Genomic DNA, 17,520 nt, shown 5'->3' on the forward strand with positions numbered 1-17,520 from the left:
TTTTGTCTCAGTTAAATTTTAAAGGGGGGGGGGGGGGTGAAAGGAGGAGGAGGAGGAGCAACGAAGGAGAGGAGGGCAGCCTCATTCTCATCCATCCCCCTTCTCTTCTCCTCTATTATTCATCAGCCTCTTCTCATCCCTTGTTCAGCATGCTGATGGAGGATAAAATAGGTCACAGAGGGAAAAGGCTGGTGCTCGCACTGTGACTGATGTCTTCACGGACTTATCATGCACTCATCCCCTCTTCCTCCTCCTCCTCCTCCTCCTCCCACCATCATGTCATCTCATCCTTCTCACCTGCTCTCTCTCTCTATACCTTCACCTTACATCCATATCATCTTGATTTCTTGTCACTCCTCTCAGCTCAGCTTGCCATCTGCTCCGTCTCCGTCTTTATTTCTCTTTACTCTCCAGTCGCCTCCTTGTCTGTAAAAACTCCAGACAAAGGAATTGTGTTGCTGCCGAGTTTCTGCAGGGGGCAACAAAACCCAGAGAAATCTATAAATCTGACTACTGGGAGGAAAGAAGAGCCCAGTTAGTGAGAATGTGAACGGCAGGAAAAAGCTAATCACAGATAAATTAAATTAAACGGAGTCCTCATGTTTTTATACAGGCCTTTATCTCCCTTTTCTTAAGCTGTTAAACTGTGCAGGAGCCGAGCTATTTAAAGATGACTCTCTACCTGAGTGACTGCAGTAACAACAAATGCCCACCAGGTGGAGACAAATCCTATTTAGATCATACACAAATGCATGCTGCGGTGTAAATATTGTTATAATAAAACAAATAGTGTTGAAAATCAGTTCAAACTGATCAAACTTTACACAAATTGATGTTTCCTAATACCTTGGAATGTGTGTAAAAAAATTATAAAATAAAAAAGTTAAAGCTGCAGTGTGTAACTTTGATTATTCTGTCTCTAAACAAACACGTAATCTCTATGTTTCCTGCTTCATGTGAAAAACAGACAAAACTATCAGACCTTACGAGACGTTGTCTTAGGTCTGTGATGACTTCCTGGTTTTAAAGGCTGTTGAGAATCATATTAATTATACTGGATTAAAAAGCACATGGAATAGACAAAATTGTACTTAAAAAAAAAACAAGGCACTTGATGACTAATTATTTGTGAATCTGACCATGTTTCTAACGCACGCAGATATCCTTCATTTAACATTGAAAAAGCTGAAATAGAAAGTTAACACAGATCATTAACAGTAGATAGTTTAGTATTAGTGTATTGTATAGTCTGAAGAAACAACCTGTGAGCAGCTTTATATCCCAACATATATATGTGTATGTATATATATATATATATATATATATATACTGTATATATATGTATATGTATATATATATACATATATGTATATATATAGACACATATATGTATATCTATATATATATGTATATATATACACATAGATATGTATATCTATATATATATATATATATGTATACAGATCTTGTATAAAGACTTACAGAAATATTGATTTGATTTATATCGTGACATATATTGATATCAGATGATGTAAAAAAGTATCTCGTGATAAGATTGTTTCCCATATTGCCCAGCCATAATTAAATGTTACATAAAAAGTCATATTTGGAGAAAAGAACATGAAGGAACGTTGATTCTGCTGTGAGCGTAATGGATGAGTAACTTGTAGTTGAACACAACAACAGTGATGTGTTTCCAGCTTGTGCTTGGGCCCAGTAATATATATTTTATTGAGGAGAAAACATGATTTATACCTAAATGTACTGATAAGAAATTAAAAGTAGTTCATAAATTCAGCTGGAAGATCGTTCTTGTTTTGGTTTATAAAAGTTAACATCGTTCATTCATGTCACATTAGAAAAAAGATATTTTACACACTCACTCACTCACACACATACACTCAGTCTGCCTTGTTCCACTACTGGTCTTCATAGAAGACTTTCGCCATGGTGACGGCGACCTTTGCGACCTTTTTGTCCTTGGCGTCGGGGCCCATGTTAGTTCGCGCCACTCCTATCCAGTACTGCTCTGTGCGGCTCTGGTAATCTGTCACCGTCTCCCCCTCCTGCACAGCTGGGTGCTCGTCTTCATCTGGACACAGACGAAGAGTAAAGAGCACGAAGGTGCAGGTACAAGATTTACATTTACACATAATGAACCCTTTAAGACAGATTTAAGCGCCCAAACCTCAAAGAACAGACACAGTCCTGTGAAACGTGGTTACATACGGGATATACAATCCACCAATATACAATTTAGAGATTTTCTCCATAGAGAAAAATGTGTGTTTTTAGCTCGCAGGGACACAGGAGCTGCTGTTCTACTGTTGCCTCATCTGGTAAGTTTGTGTCACTGAAGGAAGTCCGGACGCAGGTTTTTTAAACACAGAAGCTGCAAAATATGACATCTGAAGTCACTGACGGAGGCGGCAGTGGATCAACAACTACTGTGTGCCGTGATGTTAAATCGCTGATTTTCTCAATGGACTCTGGTGCAGGGGAGTGAACGGTTTTCAAAGTGACGCAAGCTTCGGGTTCCGGTCAAAAAAGGCAGTCAAAGAGCGAGATAAGGTACTCTTGAGATAATGTAGACTTATGTGATTATTAGGTGAGACTTTTGTGAAGGGGTTAAAATTTGTTTCTGTGTCACAGTGAAGTCAATAACACCCACAAAGGACTGTAATATAAAGTACGTCACATCCTAATTGAATAACAAAGGTGCGGCTCAATATAAATCACATTGACAGGTAACGTGAGTGACAGATGAATCCCTTGCCTTCCTCATCCTCGCTTTCCTCTTCTGACTCCTTCTTTTCCACTTCCTCTCCCTCTGCTCCTTTTACCTCCTCGCCCTCCTCTTCGTCGTCCTCTGACTCAGACTCTTCCAGCCACTCCTGCGTCTCTGAGGAGAGAGAGAGAGAGAGAGAGAGGATCATAAATCCAGATGAAACCTCACACCCGTTCTGTGCCGTCTCATCATCGGACATGAATCAGCCGACAGTGGCTGCGCTTCACTCCGCGGTCGCGATGCCACTGATGGCGCCTTAGGTGGTTCTTGTCTTTCTGACTCACTTGGATCCATTTCCACCAGCGTCTCCCACTGGTCCATCTTATGCAGGTCCAGACAGTAGAAGTCGTTCAGGGTGAACTGGCGGTCGCCAACTTCAAACATCCCTCCGTACAGGTAGAGCTTGCCCTGGCGCACCGTTGCCATGGCGCTGGACCTCGGGCACGGCTCCACCAGGTTAGCAGACGCAGAACCTGAGAAGATTCAGATATTTTTTATCTGAATCTGAATCAGCAAATTGATGGGAATCTGAATGTTCATGTGTGTTTGTGTGTGTGGAATCTTACCATCCTCCTCTTCTTCTTCTTCTTCCTCCTCCTCCTCCTCCTCTTCCTCCTCCTGAGCTCCGGGGATCACTTCCTTGATGGTCATCACCGTGCCGTCCTCCGTGACGATCTCCTTGATGACCTCAGTGGGTCCTCGGGACGCCGCCTCCTCCCCTTCCTCCCCCTCCTCTGCTCCCTCCCCCTCCGCGCCGCTCTTCTTCCCCCTTCGTCTTTTCTTCTTCTCGGTCTTGTTTCCCTGAACAGAGAGAAACAACAACAACAACAACAACACATGAGACAAACACACAGGAAAGTGACCTCCCTGCTGTGCACACTAACACTGGAAAAACAGGCCGCTCCCTCTAAACACCGATTAACTGGAACTGATGGTCTTCACACTTGAATAAGTAAATAAATATCAACACTGGAGACAATGTGGGCTCATGTGTTTTAATGTTTGGTCTCAAGATCCTTATATATATCATCCTTAATATATCAAGAATATTTATCTCTTCAAAAACTGTTGAAAAAGACAGTTACAAAGTTGAAATGTATAACTGGCGACCCTCCGGTTACAAGCGCTTTTACAGTTCCTTGCTTCTCAAAGAGTGAGAGTGACAATACACTGTAAATACACTCTTAAAATAAAGACAAATCAACTGTTTATGACATCATAAACACTTATTACTACCTTTCATTTCAGATGATACCTGATTTAGTTTATGTGTGTTAGAAACAATGATATTGTCTATAAATATGAATTTTGGTGATTTAAAATGTAATTTTGTAAATTCCATGTATTTTTTCGGTGTATTTTAGTTATTTATTCAACTTTTAAAACCAGGAAAAGTCATCACAGATAGCACAGATATCCCAAATCTAATACCATATCTCGTCACCATATATAGATATAATATTGCGCTGGAACTCACTCGCAGCAGTCCGGGGAACCAGCGGTTCTTGACCGTGTCATAGAGGTACAGGTCGTTGAAGAAGTCGCCCTCCAGCGTCTCCTCCTCTTCCTCGTCACAGACGCCGCCAAACAGCACCGCCCTCCCTGCTGGGCCCACCGCCAGAGAGAAGCCGGAGCGAGGAGGAGGCTTGCTCCCTGAGGGACTCACCCTGGACCAGGACCACTTCTCTGGAGGACACACAACAAAACAACAGCAGCTGAGACACGTCACTGGTTTCTCTGTAACTGGAAAACAAGAAACACATGCAGTACATTTCTTGTCTCTCGGGTGCAAATGTTTCATACCTTGGCCGTCTTTACCATCTCGCTTCAGCAGAAACATGTCAGAGTGGATGGTTCCCTTCTCCACGTCCTTCTTGACTCTCTAAATGAACAGAAATACAAAATATCAACAAGTTGCCGCGTTGCAAAAAACCTGATACACTTGTACACACAAAACTGTAGCCTCAGAACACGAACACACACACACACACACACACACTCACCACTTTAGAGTATCCACCATAGATGATCACACCTGTGCCGTCGGGCGTGGACGTCATCTGACAGGCCGAGCGCGGGGAGGGGGCGGAGCCTGATGGAGTGAGGCGGGACCAGGTAAAAGTGTCCAGGGAGAAAGAGTAGACGTCGTTGTAATAGATGAAATCCCTAGAAAGAAAAATGGGTTAAGTGAGTGACATTTTTCCTTTCATTCTTTACAGCCATGGTTCACAAACTGTGGTACGTGTACCACAAGTGGTACGCGAGCTTCATCTGGCGATACTTGGAGGAAAATCAGAAATACTGTTCTACTGTTTATACCAGGGTATGTGATCGGAGTTAGAGCAGAGTGTGAAGAATTAAACAAATAAAATAATACTTAATAATTAAAGTCATCTGATCTCCCTCTCCATCTTAATCTAATGTCACTATGGGAGTGTGTGAAGTATATGTGAAGAAGAGGAGGATGATGAGACAGTAAATTATCTTACTGGGAATAAATCTGCCTCACACCAGAGTATAATTACATTTGCGACACTACTGTTGTTTATTATGATTCAGTAACGTCTGCCTACCTCGTGCTCTCATGGAAACCTCCAAACACCAGCAGCTGCTTCTTGCTGAGGACCATCCGGTGACCACTGCGGCCTGACGGACCACCAGGCGCTCTGGGAAAAACACAAACCGCAGTGTCATAGAGCACTGTTGCCCAAATATTGAAACAAGAAAATAATCACATAATTAAAACTCCATGACGGAACTTCTACTGCCTCCCTGTGGACTTTTGAATCATAACAAAGCACTGCCGTCATGTCGAGACGACCTACACAGACACAGAGAGAGAGACAGAGAGAAGCGTTGTTGTTTCTACAGTTCTACTGTAAGTTACGTGTTGTACAGCGTATCTGTCTTTTAACACAGTCGGACTCGTCCACACTTCATCCAGCACACGTTTCCAACATCGGACAATCACTTTCTTGAAAAGCTAAAAGCATGACCATGATAAAAAAATATGACCGTGAAGTCCTACTGAAAACCCAAGTTCATTTTTAGCAATAGAATCCACTTCCACTGAAGCTTTTCATGGGTCATTCAGAGCATTTTCAGCCCCAGTCACATAAGCAGCCTTCTTGTCTTTATAATACTAATAATTTATTTAAATTAAGTGCCTTTCAAAACTCTCAAGCTCACCTAACATCACAAAAAATATAAGAAATTGATTAAATCAAGCAATATTGGACAAAATATAATGATAGATACGAGTTGATAGGCTTAATCAACATTGTGTTGATTAAATTAAATTAAAAACTCTTGTTTTTATTCAGAAAAAAACAAGTTATTATGTCGGCAGTTACTTTTTGTAATTGATTAACATCATTTTTATATTTGTCATTGTCTCATTCAGTCTGCTGCACTTTCGTTCTATTTTTCCAGGCGTTTGTTTTACTGTCACCGCTGTGCACATACTTGATGTTCTCCCAGGTGTGTGTGGCAAGGTGCAGCACCCACAGGTCCTTGTAGTGGTAGAACTGTTCCCCATTCGGAGACGCAAACTCTCCCCCAAACACCCAGAGCTGGCCCCCACCCTGGGGAACAACCACCGCCTGAGGGGAGGAAAAAAAGAGGGAGGGAGGGAGGTGTGGGTGAGACTAGAGGGCTGCAAAAGTAGAGTGAGATAAGGAGGCCTGATGTCCTCAGATTTAATTGGTTTCCATGCAACAGGCATGATGACATTGCTGATATGACTCAAAGTTTCCCATGATCTGTTCTATTATGCAGCAGTCTGCCCTCTTGTGGCTGATTTAAGAATTGTTTGAGCGTGCACGCCAAAAGAAAAGTTGAGGTGTGACTCTGTGGCCTTCACCTGGTGAGCGCAGCGAGGCGGAGGAGGACCGGGAATCTCTGATTTCACCCAGCAGTCTTTCTTGATGTTGTAGAAAAACAGGTCGTTGTACAGGTAGGTCTGCAAAAAAATAAATAAATAAATAAATAAAAAGGTAACAAGGGGTTTTTAAACAGAGAAGTCACTCATGTCACACACAAAAAAAATGGGAAAAGAAGAAACCATCTGCATCAAAGCCTTCACACCTCACATACACTTCATATAAGACCTTTTTTTGTTTGAAACAACCATTAGATTAATTAAAAATGTCAGCCATAATAAACCCAGTTCAGTGATTGTTGACTATATTCAAGTCTCATTAAGAAGAGTGTAAAGTGTGTAACTACCTTCTTTCCATTGAAGAATTCTCCTCCAAACATAATGAGTTCATCTTTCTCGGGATGAGCAGAGAGAGACGAGCTCAGCCTGAAAAGCATAAAGAAACAGCAACATGTTGATGTTGATCAAACGAGACAATGTTGTCTCTTTGAGGACCTTTTCTTCTAAACAAACTGCTATGAGGTAAATATATGTGTCCAGTCCACTTCAGAGTGATTTTAAATCAGTCATGCATTTTATATCTAGCAGCACCTTCACCGGTATAAAATAATAAAAATGATAAATGATAAAAAGCTAATATCTATGTGGCTTGATCAGATAAGGATCTGGATTTTAGTGTTAAAGGTACGTGCTGTTGGTTTTTCCTGCATTTACTTGCAGTCAAGTTTGTGACAACATGTTTGACAGAAGTGCAGCGTTCACCTCGGTGATGGGGGAGGACATGTCGACTCCACAACCTGCGTCTTCTTGGCATCCAGATTCTGAAACTCGGCAATCAGAGCCTCCAAATCCTCCTGGAGATAGGAAAAGGGAGAAAGAAAGGATATAAGTAAAGGAGGAAGGAATGGAATGTAAGATAAACTAAATATGCTGTAAAATGTATTAAATGTCACCTGATTGGTAATCAATCTGTATATCATTTTGTAAATTCTGCCCAGCGTTAAGAGTATATTTAACTTGGATGTGGTTGTCTCTTTATTATTTGTCAACAAAACATGGAACATAAAGCCTTCAGTTTTTATTCCACAAATACCTGAAAACCCACCTGTTTGCCACTGCGTTTGAATAAAAATTGAATTATCATCACTGCTGCACCTCAGCTGTAACTTTTAATCTCTTTTTAATTTCCTTTTTCTCCCTTCTTTTTTTAACTCTTTATTTAAATGTGTTCTAATATGCCTTTTACAGCTTAAATGCTGCTGTATTTTTTTCTTTCTTTTTTATTGTAAAGCACTTTGAATATATAAATAAACTTGCCTAATTTCATAGATCTATCTTGAGACCGTTATTATTATTAGTATTATTTGTATTATTATATTATCATTAGGGCACATATTTTGATTCCAATAACCTTTAATGCTTGTGCTTTAACACAAGCATTAAAGGTCTCTTTATATCAATATCTTCAAACTAGGGCAACTATTATTCTAAATGATTACTAAATTAACCATATCAAACTATTTTGATAATCTGTTAACCAGCTAGTCTGTCTGGTTTTTCAGATTCTTATGTGAATATGTTCTGGTTTCTTTGCTCCATGTAAAATGTAAGACATCATTACACTTGAGGACAAAACAAGACATTCACATTCATCATTTCCAGGTTCTTTCAACATTTTCTAACACTTTACGGACCAAACAAGCAAAAAAAAAATCAATGACGAAAACAAACATTTGCTGCAGCCCTACTTCAAAACAACAGGCAGTCAGCCACTGTGTGCTCATTTCTGTCGAGAATACATCTCGTTTTATTTAGAATTTGTAGTAAAAAAACAAAAAAACCTTTCCATTTGTGTCCTATATACAAGTATAAGTATTAATACATTACCTCTTCTCGTTTGGACCTCTTTGAAACCTTCTTCTCCATCTTGGCCGCGGTCTTCTCCGCGCCCTTCACCTTATTTTCTTTCCTGCCCTTTTTGCCCATTGTTGTCGTGTTTATGTTCGACAATAATTTGTTAATTTTCCTCTAGTTTCTGTCAAAGAACCCAGTGCCGCGTGGGAATCCAAACAAACTCGCGTGCGAAACCCACACGCCGCCGCCTCTGACAACTAAGGAGCATTTACTTCCGGCAACAAACTAGGCGTAAGAAGCGCGTGGACATGTAGCAGCGCCTCCTAGCGGCACGGATGACACACTGGACCAGGGCGCCACAAAACAACAACAATATTAAACTGATTTTAAAGGCTTGAACTCACAGAAATATCACAGAATTTCATGATATTTATATTTTAAGTTATGTATTTTGTGTTTAATATTTTGTTTTTAAGTGAGCGAAGCAGGAAAAATTGATTTATTGTCATTTGCCAAAATAACATGTTATCGCTGGCTGTAATGAGGTGTTAAATGTTTAACTTTGAGTACTTTCTTTGCTCAGGTGTGTTTATATACCTAGTGAAAATGAAAAAAAAATATATAATTTCATCAGATTGACTATAGGTTGTGCTGAAAAAAAGGATATAAGACACTCTATATTGCACATATACAGTATTATACATATAGCCTCTGTATATAGGTTTTAGCATAGTAATGGAAAAAAGCAGCCTAAATGCTCTGGGTTCTAAGGGTTAAGAAGAAGAAAAATCCAATACAACACCACCTATTACCTGTATTAACATTATTATTATTAGTAGTAGTAGTAGCATTAATATTATTTTTTTTTAAAAATGAAACACTAAAGTGTTAAACGTAAACGTGTGTATGTGCATCACATGAATCTATGTGTCATCATGTTTAAAGACACGTGTCCATTTATCTTCAGAGTGTGTTGAATGTCACAGAGGGAAAGTGACAGCTACCAATTAGTAGTGAAGTGTCTTCACTCCCTGATATGGCGTTTCTTTATTACTAAAACAACACACACATGTGAATGAATGTGAGTTCCTTGTAATGACAAGTTGTTTTAAAAACTCACATTCACTTCCATTCATTTAGCCTCAGCCTAATCAAAGCCATATTATAAAGCATTTATCTCAATCCTTAACCATAACCAGTTTACTACTTAAAACCTAACCACAATTCAAATCTTAGTCCAAAACTTAGAAATGAGGTTCTGCCTCATTAGGACCAGGTTAGGTCTCCATGAGGACTGACAAGGTCATTGATTATACCAGGAAAAAGTCCTGAAGACAAGATCACACACACATTGGGGCAAACACAAACACTTTAAATAAGAACTCACTTCATTTTATCTCCAATACTGATAGCTATGTGTTATTTATTCGTTTTTGTCATTATCATTATCTCATTTTGTAGTTATTCTTGGAAAATGGCCCTAAAAATAGAGATCCTGCAACAGAAGTCTCTAAAACTGAAAGGCAGTTCTCCTTGATAACAGAAGGGGGCAGTTGGGTCTTTCTCTGAACCCAGTCATCCAGGACCTGTAGGTATAATCTGAGCCAGATCACTAAAGTGTTTTTTTTATGTTGTATGTAGTTAAAGTCACTTCTATAAGACATAAATTCAACATTTGTATAAGTTACTTGAGGTTTTCTTTATATTCTGAAACGATGTGGTTTGTATTTAAGTCATGTTGACACATTATGTCAGTGTCGATATTCATTCGGACCATTCTTCAACTGAATCCTATCAAAAGTGATGCCTGCTTTGTGTGTGTGAAATATTGTACAATACACACGAGTTGCCCTCTCATTCGTCTTATCTGCCTCTCTGTGAATGGATGAGCTCCGCTCAGTTTAAATGGAACATTTATCAGTATCACCATCTCCATCATTTGTCATTATTCCACATCTGTTCACGATGATTGCAAACAGACGACGACACAGTGTGACACGAGGATTCTTCATGCCCAGTTTTTCATGGTCAGCTCTTTCTGATTCTGATTTTTAATTTGAGGGTGGAATGAGTACTGGAATATTATACTCAAGTAAAAGTACTGGTCTAAAAATGTACTCAAGTTAAAGTAAAAAAGTAGCTTGTTTAAAATGTAAATATATATAAAAATATATCAAAAGTCAGGGTTCTTTCTTGTGTCGTGCAAAAAGGACATGGGAACACAAATCTGACATGAAGTGTTTTTAATTAAAGGCAAACCTTTATATGTAAACACATAATGTATCAGTCAAAATGGGTCAATGGTCACAAATGCGTTAACGTTCTCACTCACTCAGGAACCTGTCACCTGTCCTCATCATTCACCTGTCCTCTGTCCTGACCTGTCACCTGTCCTCATCATTCACCTGCCCTCTGTCCTCATCATTCACATGTTCTGTCGTTCACCTGTCTTCTGTCCTCATCATTCACATGTCCTTGTTGTTTACCTGTCCTCATCATTCACTCACCTATCCTCATCATTCATCTGTCCTTGTTGTTCACCTGTCCTCATCATTATTCATCTGTCCTCATCATTCACCAGTCCTCATCATTCACTCACCTGTCCTCATCATTCACATGTCCAAGTCGTTCACCTGTCCTCATCATTATTCACCTGTCCTCATCATTATTCACCTGTTCTCATCATTCCCCTGTCCTCATCATAATTCACCTGTCCTCATCATCATTCACCTGTCCTCATTAATACCTGACAAAGTTTCTGGTATGTGAATTACTATTATTTTACTCATTAATGGATGTGTTTTAAAACGTAGTACTTAGTAGTACGTAGTACACCAAAAAAACATACTTAAGTAAAAGTAAAATTACAACTTTTGAAGATGACTTTAAAAAGTACAAGTACACAAAAAAACTACTCAATTACAGTCACGCAAGTGAATAAGTCATAAGAGCTCACACACACACACACACACACACACACACACACACAGGCTTGGGTCAGCTGACTACACACACAAAGCACATGACTGCTTTGCCCACCACTCACTCCTGACTGCAAACCTTTGTTGCATGTCTGTCTGAGGCACCCCAGGGCGTGTGTGTGTGTGTGTGTGTGTGTGTGTGTGTGTGTGTGTGTGTGTGAGGGTGTTAACTATTGCATGTGAGTAGCAAAATGTCAGTGAATTTTTCCCATTTTTGTCTCACACAGCAGTAAATAAATACACAATCTTTTGCCATGTGGCTTCTTTGAGTCTTTGTATAGTTACAGAGAGTAAGAGCTGTTTGTTGTTGGGGAAAAGGTCAATAGGGGCCTTGAGGAAGTCATATCATCACATCCAGCACCTCAAGGCTGAAGCATGGAAGTCACACTTTTTTTTCCTTGTGCTGCAAAAAGCCCCCATTTATTATCATTTAATGATATACATCCTGTATAAGAGGATTGATTTGAAGAGATAGTTCAGGGTTGTTTAAGTGCAATGGACTATACAGTTCATAAACTTTAAGTGATTCTAGGGACATTTTGTGCCATTCTGTTTTTTATTGTAAAGTCATTTTGGCTGTGTTGAATGAAAATAGCTCAAATTTGAAAATTTGAAAATCATTTTTTGAAACATTTAGAACTGTCCTTTCAGTTCTTTAAATTGGCCAAAAATGGCTAAGCTACACAAAAACCTGACACATTTGTTCCTAGCGTCAAAAAAATGTAACCTTCCCAAAAACACTTATACTGTATATTAATCAATTTCCCCACTTTAAACTACTCAATGCTACTCAACTACTTCAGCCTGAAATAAAGATATCAAATATTAATTCTATTTTGAGAATTTTAACCCTTTAAAGGCCAGTATGTTTACACAACTTTTTGTGTTTTCTATAAAACAAACAAAAAAAAAAACAAATAAACTTCATTTATTAGACCACCTGTCATAAAAACGACAGGTGGTCTAATAAATTTGATAAGCACTGTACACATTTCTATAACACCATCCATCCATTGTCTACTGCTATATACTCACGATACTACTGTGTGTACACATTTTTGTGACCTCTCAACTGGACTGGAATTCCAATGTGAATGGAGCACACCCGAGTATTGACTAGTTAACTTTCCTGTTAAACAGCATGTCCCATCAGGATGTGGAGTTTGTTTACTTTGTAAACAATTCCCTGCCCTGCAGCTCACAGAAGTCGTTGTTCTTCTACTATTGCGAGAAACTGTAAGGTTTCACATGAATGCAAGTCGTCGTTCATTCACTCAGATCCTTGACAGACACTGTGCAGATGTACGCAGGCAGCCCTGCAAAAAAGCTAATCCTTCCCCCAACCTCATCACCTGTCAAGTCACCTGTCTAGGACCAGCTCTCAAGGGCCCACTTGTTATTTTGTTAACTCATAGGTGTTTGGAAGTAGAAGTGGTAGAAGTTGAAGTCACCTTTTTAAGTTTTAGAAGTAAAAGTATTAAAAAAAAGTGAGGAGTTAGGATTGGGCCATGGTGGCTCAGTGGTAGAGTGAGTTGTCTGTCAACTGCTAGGTTGTCGGTGGCTCAATCTGCTGGCTCTGCTAGTCTATTTGTCCTTAAGACACTTAACCTCATGTTGCAGCGTGTGAATGAATATGAGAGATGTGTGAATAGCAAAACTGTAGTGGGAGTAAAAGTTGCTAGAAATATACAGTAAATAACACAGACACAAGTACAGATACGTGAATTTTTGTACAGTAACAAAGGGTTGTACTTCGTTATATTTCAACAGCCCAGTTGGTGGCGCATTCTTGCTTTGGTTGAAGAAGACAACATGTTTACCTTGAGAACTTTATGTGGTGATACTTCAATTTGTCTTAAGCGTTTTAGGGGCCCTTTAACTTGACTTGGTCTGATCAGACCTTCTAGATCAATTAAGTGAAACCTTGAAAAGGCTGTTTCCACGTCAGACACAGGTCAGCACAACATCCTGACCGGATAAATGCTGTTAACTCTAATGAAAAATAAAAACAAGTGGCTGCTCTGCACCTGAGCCCAGCTCTTCTGCTCCGGTTTCGCCCCCTCGGGCTCTGGTGACTCAATACAGTTACGTCAATACCGCGCTCATCTGCGATCGTCTGCCTGCTCGCCTGAACGTCTGGTCGTGACTGATCGGGCAGCGAGAGAATAAAGGACAGTGGTGTCGTGGTGGAAAGACAGGAAGAAATAAATAAGAAAAGGTTCCATAGTTTACAGGAGCAGGTGTTTTTTCGGTACCTGCTCTGTCAGAGAGTGTCGTCACTGGAAGACTCCGACACAAGAATTGAAGATTCCACAGTCGCCTGAATGTCCTTCTTCGTCACAGCAGTTTTGCGCGACCCCGCCCACATTGAGGAAGTACAATAAAATAATGGAAAACAATTGAATTGAGAGGTGCTAGAATTATACAATGCAACCGCATGTGTAGCCGTCAGAAAAGTCTGATTTTCAGAGCACATTTTAATGTTGCTAAGATTCCTGGTGCTTTCTAGTTGTAGTCGGAAGTCACGATTTCCTAGTTTCTAGTTGGAAGTTATATCTGGAATGGCCCCTCAAATCAGATTTTACTGTTAAATGTACTTCTGTCTTATTTGTTTCACATCAAGTCAGTCGTACACACTGTACGATGTACAATGTAATGGACATATTGCTACGATGTTTGTGTGTGTAAAATAATACCTTATAGAGGTTTTTATAGACCCTTTAATTGTATACAAACATTCCAAGCCTAGCGAGAATGCGCACGCAGTTTGGGGTCAGAAAACGTCACAACAGGTAAGCGAATAGCATGTATGTCCACGGTCCTCCACCGCATAATTTTGAATATGTTTTATTGTTGTTGATTAAGGACCGCGAGCAATACCTAAATAAATTAATACTAGCTGACGGCAATAGTCTGCCTGACCTAGCTTCCATAAAAGATTGGGTAGATGATATTAGCAAGTGGCCAGATATCCAGTAGCCAGCTATTCACTCTGACCTTATAGATAAACCTAGCCGTACACGCGAGAAAGTATATTTAGCACACCATGTTTACTTGTCAACGCGCTAGCCGGCCGGCAGCTAACTACAAGCTAGCTACGTTCAAGACCACAACATAACTTTAGGCAGCTGATAAATGATGTATTATGTGTTGGTCTGTTGTACAAGTTAATGGTACGAGTGTGTTTTCTGACCCCAAACTGTGCACGCACATTTCTATAGACTGGTATAGACTAGTATAGCTAACAATGGCTAGCCCGAGATGCTATAGTCGTATGCAACGTTTATAATCGGTTTTAGTGGGGGTGTTTTCAGTGATTAAAACAATTTTTTAGCTTTTTAAATGTGAATATTTTCTGGTTTCTTTGCTCCATATAACAAAGAAATCCTTAAAAATGAATCATTTTGTTGTGTGGACAAAAACAACACATTTGAGGACATCATCATTCCCAGGTTTGGTAAGCACCGATCAAACAAGCACTTGATTAATCGAGCAAATAACTGGCAGATTAATCGATTATGAAAATAATTGTTAGTTGGTCTACATTCACGTTTTTTTCCTTCTTGACTTCTGACTGCACCATCATCACAGCTACAGACTGTGGCAGTATGGTGGTACAGTGGTTAGTTAGCGGTTAGTACTGTTGCCTCACAGCAATAAGGTTCTGGGTTTGATTTCCTGCCTGAGCAGAGTTTGCATGTTCTCCCCGTGTCTGCGAGGCTTTCCTCCGGGCATTCCGGTTTCTTCCCACCATCAAAAAAGCAGTTTTTAATAAAGTCTCTGTGAGCTTTGAATCATTCTTTATAGCATACATGTGTCCATGTGTCTCTTTGTCTCTTTGTCTCTGTGTCCCTATGTTCGTGGTGTTAGCGAGTTTATGATCCTCACATGCAGCTGTAACTATTTCATCCTCAGAGAGGTCAGAAGCTCATCAAGTCACCAGACAACAGCCTTATTTTAGACACGATAATTACATTTTTGTTCACCCTTTGAACTGTGGATTGTATTGTCATAAATATTACATATGAACCTGTTAGCCTGCGGTAATATGTGTTTGTCAGAGATAAATAGACTTCTCAGTCAGTGTCAGTGCGTCCAATACACACACACCATCACCGCAGTGTTCGTGTTCACATCCTCAAATTTATGCCCTCTGGCAAAAGATAAAGATCCATTAAAAACACGCACGACATGATTCCTGAACAGTTTTTTATAATCACACATGAGACATGAGACAATACAGCACCTTCATGTTTGTACTGCAGGGTTATTTGGCAAGTGAAACGGACCGTGTTTAACTTCATTTCTTAATCCCAAACGCACTGATTGAATGATTGTGGGGTTAAATGACAGACAGTGCGTCTAAATGTCATAGTATATTCTTACAATAAAGAATTATTCTAATCTTATCTAATGTAATCTAATGGAATGGAATCTTAAATATTGCGAGGAAACTAAATTTTGTCAACACATTAACTACAGTCATTTTACACACAAATCATATGAAAAAATTTCTTGAACTGCATTGGAAATGATATTTTACTGTAAATATAATCTCTGGGTCAATGTTATTTTATGTTAATTGAACAATAATGTCTCAGTCGTTTTAATATAATTTACCATTGTTTACAGGTGTTTATGGTGTTTATAGTCAAATACTCAATAAAGTCTTTTTATTTGATTTGCATCTTAGAAAGTCACATTAACATTTGATCCCGGTGTATCCTGGTGTATGTGGGTCCAGTTCCTCCTACGGTCCATGGTTCTGGGCTCAGTCATGCACCTCTTCCACCTCAATGTTCTGAATACTCCAGAGGATTAAAAGGTTTGGTTCTGTGTACATTTGTCAGCTGGGCGTCACGTTAACCTCCAGAACCAGACAACAGTTTACTGCCAACACAGAAGCACGAGGTTGTTCATGTAACTCGTCCGGGGGGAGAACTCCAGGCTTCAGGGCAGGTTAAGCTCAAGATAATGAATCACAATCAAGGGTCTTTGTGCTGTTTATTCACAATTTATCTTAAGACGTATTTGAAAGCTCATTTCTATAGTTTTTACTCCTTTATAATTCATTTTCTTGAACGTCATTGTATAAGTCAAGAACAGCTAACACTTATTTTCATAACCTATTCATATTTAGGTTATTTTCTCGATGCATCGAGTACTTGTTTGGTCCATAAAATGTCAAAAGATGTTGAAAAATGTTGATCTGTGTTTTCCCAGACCTCGAAATAATGAATATATCAGTTTTAATGTTTATTTTTTATCTGTAACAAAGAAACCAGAAGAATATTCATATTTAATAAGCTGAAAAATCTGAAAACTTTCACTCAACAAAGGATTTATCGAATAATCGTCATATCCCCACTGTACTTTATTCATGGTTCTGTTGATGCTGTTTGTACTAAGTAGCCCTGAAGTGAGTAAACAAATGAACCAGTTTTGACAAGCTTCGTTAGTAGAGATGTGTGTTTATCCAAAGTTAATCTTTGCAGTCTTTTTGTTTGTTTGTTGAACTATATTTGGTGGCACAGGCTCCAACTCAGCCTCAGAAAACACTCAAATACTGTTTAAGCTTTCTTTTCTTTGTCTTATTATGCTTCGATAACTGCATCAGAATGAACTCAAAATAAACAAACACAACTTTACAACCTTTAACTTTGACTTTTAAGATAAAGTAGCCATTGTACACATACAGAGAGCTGTGTAGAGGGTTATGTCTACACAGTAAAGGTCTCGCACACGAGGCGTTTCAGGAGGTTTTCGAATTCCATACACGTGGGAACAGGAAGTGGGACGAAGGAATTTATATATGACTGAAGGTCTTTGACGGACAGCGGGGCTCGCCAGCGCTTTCTCTCTGCGGAGAACCGAGCGCGAGAAGAACACTGAAAGGAGCAAGTATATTATTCTCATTATAATTAACATAATAAAGTATATATAAATATCTTTGAACTGCACAAAACTAATGTCTTATTTAGTGTCAAGACTTTATTAAATTACTATGCAATAAAGTG

The 17,520-nt window shown here is 39.3% G+C and overlaps 1 protein-coding gene across 1 annotated transcript; it reads right to left on the reverse strand.

The window, feature by feature from the left end:
• Positions 1-1,486: 1,486 nt before the first annotated feature.
• On the reverse strand, positions 1,487-8,783 carry klhdc4 (kelch domain containing 4). The gene is made up of 13 exons (XM_058645558.1): positions 8,556-8,783; positions 7,431-7,522; positions 7,016-7,094; positions 6,651-6,749; positions 6,254-6,390; positions 5,362-5,454; positions 4,792-4,954; positions 4,592-4,670; positions 4,266-4,474; positions 3,355-3,589; positions 3,073-3,261; positions 2,777-2,902; positions 1,487-2,092 (listed from the first exon to the last, which is right to left on the reverse strand). Exons 1-13 carry the CDS (start codon positions 8,652-8,654, stop codon positions 1,920-1,922), a joined length of 1,773 nt encoding a protein of 590 aa, XP_058501541.1. The 5' UTR covers positions 8,655-8,783; the 3' UTR covers positions 1,487-1,919.
• Between the last annotated feature and the right edge of the window lie 8,737 nt (positions 8,784-17,520).

Source organism: Solea solea, chromosome 12, assembly GCF_958295425.1.
Source record: "Solea solea chromosome 12, fSolSol10.1, whole genome shotgun sequence".
NCBI lineage: Eukaryota > Metazoa > Chordata > Actinopteri > Pleuronectiformes > Soleidae > Solea > Solea solea.